This window comes from Cariama cristata, unplaced genomic scaffold (assembly GCF_000690535.1).
Source record: "Cariama cristata isolate BGI_N322 unplaced genomic scaffold, ASM69053v1 scaffold17858, whole genome shotgun sequence".
Taxonomy (NCBI): Eukaryota; Metazoa; Chordata; class Aves; order Cariamiformes; family Cariamidae; genus Cariama; species Cariama cristata.
In genome coordinates, this window is record NW_009629628.1 from 33928 (window position 1) to 45043 (window position 11116).

The 11116-nt window shown below is 42.3% G+C and overlaps 1 protein-coding gene across 1 annotated transcript in view; it reads right to left on the reverse strand.

The window, feature by feature from the left end:
* Window positions 1-11116, reverse strand: part of LOC104165587 (thrombospondin type-1 domain-containing protein 7B-like) — a 53686-nt gene that overhangs the window by 33372 nt on the left and 9198 nt on the right. Inside the window, exons 5-6 of the mRNA XM_009705249.1 lie at window positions 4677-4809; window positions 3522-3625 (exon numbers count right to left, since the gene is read on the reverse strand). Coding sequence (XP_009703551.1) covers window positions 3522-3625; window positions 4677-4809 — 237 coding nt within the window. The remainder of the gene's footprint in view (window positions 1-3521; window positions 3626-4676; window positions 4810-11116) is intronic.

The window sequence follows — 11116 nt, forward strand, 5'->3', positions numbered from 1 at the left end:
CCCTCCCCAGCTTTCTTGTCAGTCCCTTTAGGTACAGAAAGGCTGCTCTAAGGTCTGCCCAGACCCTTCTCTTCTCCAGGCTGAACAACCTCAACTCTCTCAGCCCATCCTCACAGCAGAGCTGCTCCAACCCTCAGATCATCTTCGTGGCCTCCTCTGGACTCGCTCCAACAGGTCCATGTCCTTCTTGTGCTGAGGACCCCAGAGCTGAAGGCAGTACTGCAGGGGGGGTCTCACCAGAGCAGAATAGAGGGGCAGAATCCCCTCCCTCGACCTGCTAGCCATGCTGCTTGTGATGCAGCCCAGGGTACGGTTGGCTTTCTGGGCTGCAATCGCACATTGCCAGGTCATGGTGAGCTTCTCGTCAACCAACAACCCCCAAGTCATCCTCATCAGGGCTGCTCTCAATCCATTCTCCACCCAGTCTGTATTTGTGCTTGGGATTGTCCCGACCCAGGTGCAGGACCTTTTCTCGCAGTCTTGACACCTTCTAGTAAATTAGTCACTTGTCGAGGAAAATGACAGATATATAGCAATAGGAAAGTTTGCAAAGCTCTTCATTTACCGTTAGAAACGTCTATGTCACTGTCAAGCAACAGTAACATCCCCACCCTGTTTTACTCTCGAGTGCCCTATCTCAGGGGCTTTTTGCAAATCGTGCTTTAATGAAGTTTAAATAACAAGTATATTTCTTAGTTCTAAATGCTACTTTTCTCTTACCTGCATGATTGTTTTCTGAAAAAGTTAGTTCCCTGAAGCTGGTATACAAAATGAAAGGCTATTGTAATTAGTGTAATATCATTCCAAGAGAAAGCCACGAAAACTGCAGCTTCAGACAGCTGTCATCTCTTTGGCTATTCTGCTTATTATTCACAGACAAATTCTGATATCTTCTGCACGTTACATAGTATGCTTATGTGCAATTTCATTGAAAGCACTCATGGACCAAGATCTGTAAGTATCTATCTCAGAATCTAGCCTAGAGAAAGAATGGAGCTTGAAAGTCATTTCAGACTTAATTTTCCCTCAGCGCAGTCATCATTGTAAATAGGTACACATAAACATACACTTTCTTTCTTTAGAAATAATTTATATGAATTCAACGTCCTTATATAATTGGCTAGATACGACAGTCACTGAAAACTGAAATCCGCTTATTTACATGACAGACAGGATATGGACAGCAAAAGAAAATTCTAAAAATGGATGCTCTAAGGAACAGCAAGAATGATTATCTTCAGTGGTAAAAGGGTAATTGCTGTTACATGGTAAAAAAGAAATTGGGTAAATTCATATAAATACTCTTTGGAGAAGAAGCACTTACTGGCTAAAGACGCTGACACATTATGCAAGCCAATTACTGTGTGGAGTGGTTGTGATACCTCAAACGCACACTCATTTGTAGGATGCCTGAATATTGCAGGAAAGCATCTATCTAGAACACCTGGTGTTCTTCCACTGATGGCACAGATTCCCCTGAAAAGATTTAGACTCACAGAATCATACAATATAATTTAGAACAGAAGGGACCCCTGAAGATCCAATGCTTGCTCTAAGTGGGACTGACTTCAAAGTTAGAAAAGGCTGCTCAAGACCTTATTGAGCTTTCAGTATCTCCAAGGAATCTACAGTCTCTCTGGGCAATCTGGGAATCTCCCTCACTATTGCCTATGACTCTTATCTTCTGTTGTTTCACTGTGCACCTCTGGGAAGAGTGTGGCTCCATCTTCTCTGTGAACCCCACTCCTATTAGACACTTCTCCACGCTGAACAAGCCCAAGTCCCCAGCCTTACCTCACATGTTATTTCAAAAATATCTCCAAAGAACTCCTTCATGGTGAAGGATGAGAGGATCAGAAGTTCCCCAGTGTTAAGGTCTAAAAGCTGAAGAGACCCTGTAAGGCATGTAAGCAAAAGCCACCCTTGGCTAAATGGGTACTCCCTGACAATATGGTGACACAGCACCTCTTCACACATGCTAGCTGCTCTTGAAGAGTTCAAGTAGCAGCAAGGTGAGCTATTAAGAGTGGCTTTATGAAAGTTTCCCTTACTAAACACTTCTATAGATAAGATACAGAATTGCTGAAAATCCAGCAGCTTGTTTTTCAGAAGCAATACGGTCAGAGTTAGCAGCTTGGTTTCAGCTGCCTTCTCCACAGACATCACTCCCCTTGCTCATAGGAAATATCTTGAAAGCCTTCTTCCATGCGTTTCATCTGAGAGCTCATTTTCCTGAAACCCCATTCATACTCAATACTACCTAGCAGATTGGTTCTATCACTACATATAATTATGAAAACCAAAGCTGTTACAAAACCCACAGTTGATTACAAAAAGTGAACGTGGCATTGAAACAAAATTTGCTTAAACCCACCAGGCTATGAGATTCCTTCTCCATTATTACCCCAGAACAGCACATAGCCTATGTAACTGTTGGAGGACTCTCCACAAAGGAAAAACAAGCATGACACTCTTCTATTACACTTCAAATTCTGTCAGAGTAAGATTAATACAAAGTTCATGCACCTACTGGAGCATAGAGATTAACATCCCGTCACACAGAGATTGAGGAATACATTTTAGGACATCTCAATTTAGAGAGCTCTCTTTGAAAACCTTGTGGAAAGGCTTGTGGTCAAAACCTAGTTAGAGATATTTACTCCTTTGAGCCTTAGTTTAAAACACATTTCTCCTTTCAGATACAGCCCACATACTGTCAGGGCTTTTCTTTCTTTTCCTTTGTTTCCAGATTATATAAGAAATCCACTTTGTCTTTAAAGAATAGTTTTTACCCTTGTGAAGCAGTAAATTATTATGTCAAGTTTCTTCAGTTAGCATACCTGTATAGCAATTTTTTTTTTCAATAAAAATAACCTTTTGTTAAAGGTTTCATTAGGCTTCCCAGGAGGCTGATAACAGCCAAATCGCCAGCCATCTGCAGGAACCACTACAGACTCTGATCATGTACTCTGAACAGTGAAATTCTTCTCAACACTAGTTCAGACAATGGGATCCCTGTATTTTCCAAGTGCTTAATCACACCAAGGGCAGGAGCCCAAATCCTTTACTCACACTGAACTTCTCCAATGGTCTTAATGAAATGAAATGAAAATCAGGCCTCAGGCAAATTGTTAGTAAAATTTAAAATCTTGAGGAAATTATCCCTTCTATTTTTAGTATTTTTAGTATTTTTAGTACCAAGAATGGATTACTTCATAGAAGTCTATAGATAGATAGTTCTTTTAAAGCCCACATGCTTCATCTTTAGGCAGAAGAGCAGGTTACTGTAAAGATACTTGAACATTAAGCATAAATCCCCTCCTACACTCCAAGCATACCACCATATTACCGGTACTTTAACGTCCAGCACAGCAGCAAAACTGTACAATGGGTCCATTCCAAAACACTTTAGAGTGCTTCAGTCAGTTTCCAAATTAGCTACTGTCAGAGAGTTAAGACCCTACTTAAACGCCACACTCCCAACACCTTAAATACTTGGAGGTTGCATGCAGAAAGCTTACCCCTTGACTGCAACCCGTGTCCACACGCCTCATTATGTCCCGGTACACCCTGTCTCACCGAGTCCGGCACCAGCACGCAGTGACTCCAGCGGTGGGTCTTCCACCTGCAAGGGGAAAAGGTTAACAATTAAGTGGTTAAAACTGGAAAACAGTTAACAGGTCCAGGCAAAAACTTCAGTTACAAATTATGATATACTGCGGAGACTTAAGTAAAAATAGAGTCAAAAAGATGTAACTACTCCTGAAATAAGCATTGTGAACTCAAATTCAGATACAAGGTTCACCTTCTAGAAAGTCACATCATCTTCCAACGTTTCCCTTTCTCATTTTTGTAGGGCATGGTTCAGAGTTACATAAAACACACAGGAAACATCTTCAGTGGGCTTTGAAATCAGGCTCTCCTCCTGCAAGCATGTTCTCATACTGTTCCCAATCTGCTTTCCATGCTAGGATGTGTACCAGTCAAGAACATGGGAAAGCAGCTTTCCATAGTGCTATGCGGTACAGAGCCAGGCAGAGCTGAGTGATGTGACTCCTGCTTCGGCACCACCTTCAGCTCCCTGCTCTGCTCTGTGACTATGTCCTACAGGACCTGTGGGCTGGAGATTTATATGCAAAGATATAATGCTTTTCTGTTTACTAATATTGTATAACAGATGGGCCACAGAATTTTAATGAAGAGTGGTGAGTAATTGCCCTATTGTACTATTTGTCTAATCAGAATTTTTTTAAGTGCATATTATTCACTGGAGTGAGAGCATCAGGGGAAAAAAACAAGAGTTTCTGCAATGAGCATGCAATTGTGATTAAGGCAGTTGAGTGCCTGTGGTCCCATTATAGCTTACATTGATTTTTAGAGACATTGAGGGGGGAGTTCCCAGTAACAGCTTCCTTAAACACATCGAACCCTGAGGTTACCATTTCTAGGAGCTGTGTCTATTGGTGCTTGTTCTGATGACGCCAGATCTACTGAAACCTTCAATTTGAAGTCTACTTTTACATGTTTTGCGAGGCACATTATTTGTTTATAACTCCGCATTTTCCAGTATTATGTTGTTTTGCAGCGGAAATTGTGCAGGACAATTGCACAAGACTAATTTCTGGAGAAGTGGACACCCACTAGCAAGAGACTCATTCCAAGCTAACACTTTTTACCTATACACTGGACAGATGGGAATATCTTCACATTCTCTTTCCTCATACAAGGTGTCCGGGCATGCCTGTCCCCCATTGGCAGCATCCTGAACAATAATCCTGTACCGGGACTGCTTAACTGCAGTGGCATTGCCTGTAAAATAAAGAAAAAAATTGCATTCCAGACACAGTTGGCACCCCGAGCTAGTGATCTAGTTGTCTTGGTTCAAAGCATGCTTTGTGTTTCGTTTACATTTTGAAACTATGAGCACTTTGACACTACCCAAATGGAAGGAATGATAAGCTGGATCAAAAGCTACCATTACTTGCTTTAAAATTACCAGTAGTTCAGCCGAAGAGCACCTGGAAGGTTGACAAATCAACAGCCTAAGAGACGCATTACAAAACGTCTATTTAACAGAACAGCAAATCAGACAAGAAAATAAGTAAGAGCAAATACTTAACCAGGAGAAAAGAATAAAACCAAAAAAACAGGCTGTCATAATGGAAGGTTTTGTTTCCGAAAACACATTCTGGTGGTCTCAGGCTGCTACCTGTAACCCATCTTTATGGGTCTAGAAATTATAGATGATAGCTTCCTGATAGGAAAACCATCGCAACGAACAGAGGCTAACTCTCTGCTTAACCTGAGACAATGCAAGATCAATCCATCTAAAAACACAGTTCACAAAATCTACAGTACAGAAGGCAGCATGAAAGACAAGGATAAGATTTATCAGTACATCTCTATAGCTAAAACAAACACAATTCTCAGCTGTCTAAGCGGTAAGTACAAACTGAGAGCTGGTTTAACCACTGTGTATGGCATTAGTACTTCAGGTACTGTATTCGCATTTCAAAAACAGAAGCTAGAAAACTGAAAAGGAATCTCAGCAGAACTCTATAAAGGATTCCAGACCAGGCAAATATCTTTTACTAGTGGACTTCATCAAATTTGTCCAAGAGAGGAAAGCAGTGTGTAAATTAGCCCACTTATGAGTATTATTTTTCCAGCTCCAGATAAGGCCAAAGCTGCAGTAGCAAGATTACAGTGCATTAGAGTAGAAGGAAAAGTTAGGCTAAGTCACACCATGAACACAAAGTACAAGTACAGGTCCAGTAAAAATGGTTGGCTCTAAAAATAGCAAGTTATACAAGCCTTCACTCGCACACGTGCTATCACTGTGAGATCACCGCAAAGGGACTTGGGACCTGGCAGGAGGTTGCTCACCCCAGCGGCTACCCTGAGGCAGGATAAGTGCATCCAGGGCGATCCCTCTCCTGCTTCCTTCTTTAACAGCCACTACCTGAGGCATCTTTACAGCTTCCTACAGTCTCCTTACAGATGCCAGATTCAGCACTTGTAAAGCCTCACAGAGAGCCTTTTCTTAAAATCTAGCCCAAGTCATTGCTCCTGCAAATTAAGCTAAATGTTTTTTATCTTCCATCCACTAGATGTAAAAAAGAGTTTATCCCTATCATCTGATGCATAACCTTTATGAAATTTCAAGGGTTTGTATTGACTCCAAGTCTTCCTCTCTCTAAACTAAGCAAACCCAGTTCTTCATAGGTCCTATTCAATTACCTCTCGTTGCTCGCCTTCTTTCAACGCTGTGCCCAAGGAATCCCACCTGCAGCCTCACCACTGCACAGCACAGAAACACCTTTGGTCACAACATGCCCATGAGTTTGACAAGCCCAATACGAATTTTAGCATTTCAAATCGTTGACTGTCATTCATTTCGTAGTCCGTTCTATCTTCAGAGGTGCCTGAGACAGTACGGATGTATTTACTTCCCATTCTGTCTTTCTGCAATCAATTTTTCCTTCCCGAGCCACATTTGGAGAAATTTCTCAATTATTTTAATATCATTTAACATATTGTCTCTTGTGTTTGCTACCTCTTTCAGCTCTGCAACATCCAATAACGTTATTATTCAAGCACGCAAGCTCTTCAGACAAATATCATTTGAGGCAAGAAGAGTTTTCTGTAGGTCTCCCCTTAGCTCATGTTCCAGTTTGATCGTGAATAGTGGACATCTACCAGCCAACTTCTTTGCAGAGAAAGACGTAGCGGTCCTGATGGACAAGTTGACCATGAGGCAGCAATGTGCCCTTGCAGCAGAGACCCGCTTAGTAGACGAGGGAAAGGCTGTGGATGTAGTCTATCCAGACTTCAGTAAAGCATTTGACATGGTCTCCCACAGCATCCTCCTAAATAGATTGGCTGCTCATGGCTTAGATGGGTGGACTCTTCAACGGGTAAAAAACTGGCTGGATGGCCAGGCCCAGAGAGTTGTGGTCAATGCAGGTAAATCCAGTTGGCAGCTGGTCACTAGCGGTGTCCCCTAGGGCTCAGTTTTAGAGCCAGTACTGATTAACATCTTTATAGATGATCTGGACGCGGGGATTGAGGGCACCCTCGGTAAATTTGCAGATGACACCAAGCTGGGTGGGAGTGTTGATCTGCTTGAGGGTAGGAAGGTTCTACAGAGGGACCTGGACAGGTTGGATCGATGGGCCGAGACCAACAGCATGAGGTTCAGCAAGAACAAGTGCTGGGTCCTGCACTTTGGCCACAACAACCCCATGCAACGCTACAGGCTGGGGAAGGAGTAGTTAGAAAGCAGCCAAGCAGAAAAAGACCGGGAGGTGCTGGTTGACAGCCAGCTGAACATGAGCCAGCACTGTGCCCAGGTGGCCAAGAAGGCCAACGGCATCCTGGCCTGTATCAGAAACAGCGTGGCCAGCAGGACCAGGGCAGTGATCGTCCCCCTGTACTTGGCACTGATGAGGCCACACCTCGAATACTGCGTTCAGTTCTGGGTCCCTCACTGCAAGAAAGATCTTGAGGTGCTGGAGCAAGTCCAGAGAAGGGCAACGAAGGTGGTGAAGGGTCTGGAGCACAAGTCTGATGGGGAGCAGTTGAGGGACCTGGGGGTGTTTAGCCTGGAGAAAAGGAGGCTGATGGGAGAGCGATAAGGTCTGAAAGGAGGTTGTAGCAAAGTGGGGGTCGGCCTCTTCTCGTAAGTAACAAGCAATAGAAGAAAAGGAAATGGCTCAAGATGTACCAGGAAAGGTTTAGATTGGATACTAGGAAAAGTTTCTTCACTGAAAGCCTTGTCAAGCATTGGAACAGGCTGCCCAGGGAGGTGGTAGAGTCAACATCCCTGGAGGTGTTTAAGAAAAGATTGGATGTGGCACTTAGTGCCATGGTCTAGTTGACATGGTGGTGTTGTTACGGCAAAGGTTGGACTTGATGATCCTAGAGGTCTCTTCCAACCTAATCAATTCTGCGAACTTTTAAAGGGTGACAGCATCCTGGGCTGCATTAGGAAGAGCATCACCAGCAGGTCGAGGGAAATGATCCTTTCCCATCTACTCAGCACTGGTGAGACCGCTGGGTGCAATGTCCAGTTCTGGGCTTCTCAGAAGAAGGATATGGGCACACTGGAGTGAGTCCAGTGAATGGCCACAAATACTATTTAGGGACTGGAGCATCTGACACACAAGAAGAGACCATGAAAGCTGGGGACTCTTCAGCCTGGAGAGAAGACTCACGGGATCTTATCAACATGTATCAATACCCAATGTCAGGCAGTAAAGACACAGAGACAGACTCTTTTCACAGTGATATCTACTGTGAGATTTTTCAAGCAGCTGAGTACCCATTTAAAAATGATTTAATTCAAGTCACTGTTCCTCAGCTTCCTGATAAAAGTTTAATGTGTCAAAAATCTACCACTTCCCTTAATTAGAGCAGCTACACTGTCAAAAAAAGGAGATTAAATTTATTGGGCATGATTTGTTCTCAATAAATCCATACTGGCCACTTTATTAGAATCTGATTCTCGAAATGTTTGTATCTTGAGTAATAACTTGTTCTTGTGTTTTTCTACACAACAAAGTTTGGATGAGTAATTTACAATTTTCTTGACCTTTCTTTTTTGGAGGGGAGACAGCGAGAGGGAGGATGTTGGTTGGTTAGCTGGTTTGGTTTGTCTTCATATTACTGAGTTTTAATTAGTTCCTTAGGACTTAGCAATTTCTCACCGAGAAGATAGTCACTAGATGCTCTGTCGTTACTTTATTATTTCCTTCCCTATTCACACAGCCCTACTGACACGGGAACATCTAATTTATGGAAATACTTATTCTTTAGTCCGTTCCTCTCCTGGCTGCAGACAGGAAACAGCAGCAGCACTTGCACATTGCCCATGTTGTGTTTCCCTCGTTTCTCAGAAAGTAACGGACATAGATTTAATTCAGTTCCCCCTTACTGTTAATCCATTTATGTAATTCTTGTTATCTAACATCCTCCTATAGCTTAATTTGCATTCTTGATTTCTTGTTTCTAATTTTTGTGAAACAATTTGACAATCAAAAAGGAAATGAGATTCTGAACAACTCTGATGATGAGAAAAGATTAAAAAAAGGGTTTCTCTAGTTGTGTTTGATCTTTTCTCTTCATAGTTTGAAGCTTGAACAAGCAAGTCATATCCAGACCTACACACGCTTTATTCCCCTGTGCTACTGGCTTGCTATTATAATAGTTTCAGGATAGAAAGAGTCCAGTAGGGCTTCAGTTCTTCATACCGTCTTTCTTGGTAGCTTCCAGGTCTTCTACACTCCTGTCTGCATACAACATGTTCCCAAGAGGAATAGCTACCAATTCTCTCAGTTTGTTGAAGTCTGTCTCTTTTTTTAAATGTCTTGCTGATATTGCCATCCTTCCCCTCTCCTAAGAATCGTGAACTCTATCACTTTGTGATTATTTTCATTCAAGTTATCTACCACCATTAGAATCTTAGCCATTTCCTTCCTATTAATCAGTACCAAATCTAAATGAGCTTCCCACAGTAATTTTCTCCACCTCCAGAAACTAAATTATCCTCAACATTTATTGCATATTACTCAAACCCCCTTTTCAAAATTGAATTTCCTCATTGGCTTTTCTACAGCATCCCTTACAAACGTTAATGAACATAATTTTTATATCTCATTTAAAATTGCTATAGCCTGATTTTCCGGAGTATTAGCATTATGTAGGACTGCTTTTAAGGCCAAACTTCAGCTGATTTCAAGCATGGCTGTGACTGCTTGGCCTCCTGAAAAAATCAAGCCTCAGGATCTCAAGACCATCCTAACTTCTATGTCCTTGACTTTGCAACTCAGATAATGCTGTTTGAGAATCTCGGGGGTGCCTTACCTCTGCTTCCACTCCCACCTCCCTGTCCCACCAGCCTCCAGTCTCCCCTCCCCGCACACAGAGCCATACAACTCCTTCATCAATCCACACTTCTCATGCCTCCCTTGTTCTTGCATCTTTCCTTCCTCTGCGTTTGACCCCCAGGCTTGCCCCGGTACCCTGCCCAGGGCTCAGAAAGGTGTATCATCGTTCTCAGGTGAGGGACAAAATCCTTGTTCACTACCATAAAGTGTGCTATATCTGGTCCAACTTTTACAGGAAACATTCAGCTTCATACTCTTTGCTCCTGACGACACGGAAAGGCAGAGTCTGGACAACACAAGACTCTGAGCATACAGATAATAAGGACAGATTCTCTGAGTTTTTAGTCATCAAAATCAGAGCTGTCTCCAATGTTTTTCTGCAGATAAGAGCTTTTGAAGAGGTAAGTCTCTAACTTTGACCAATTCTGCTTGAGCGTTTTGTTTATGAGAACTGGAAGTGGCAGATCCTTGACAGAAACTGTCTGACACAAGGTAGAGGTCATTAGAATTTCTTATTGTGGCACGCCATGCATTTTATGCACTTTTACCCCATCTCGTTTCAAATCTGATTTAAGGCATGGGGAAATAAATAGGACAGTTACTACCTAACATTTCATGTAAAATTGTTTAGAGAATTAAGCAATAGTGAAATTTCTAGTCTTCTCCCTGAACAACCAATGCCCAGAAGAGAGGTACTTACTTATTAGGTACCATCTATTTTCAGGAGGAAGATAAAAAATACTATTTATTGTCAGGTGTTTGCTTTTTTTAATCTCCCCATTTTATAACTACGCTGCCAGACCAGAGAGTGTATCACCCATGCTGAAAGCAGTTACCTCCCCCAGGACACCTTCACCACTGGGAAAGCAGGTGACAGAGGAAAATCTACATGCTGCTCATTCAAGCCACTTCATATTCTGAAACCTCCATATTGATTCTTTGATTCTTGCTTCGATTCATCCTCAAAGACCCATTAAAACAGATATATTATAGAAGACTGCGGTAGACAGTTGTCACCTTCAAGTATCTGAAATGGCAGAGAATCAATAACTTGCAACAACCTCTCTGTTCCTGCCTCACCAACAGGTGTTTGGATTCAATTGCACTTCTTTTGTGAATTATGTTGTCCATCCATCTGTTATTGCCCTAAGTTCACCGCCTTCTACACTTCTGAGGTATGAGATAATCCTTCGCCAGAAGACAGTCGGTTGTCTGATGACATTTAAATG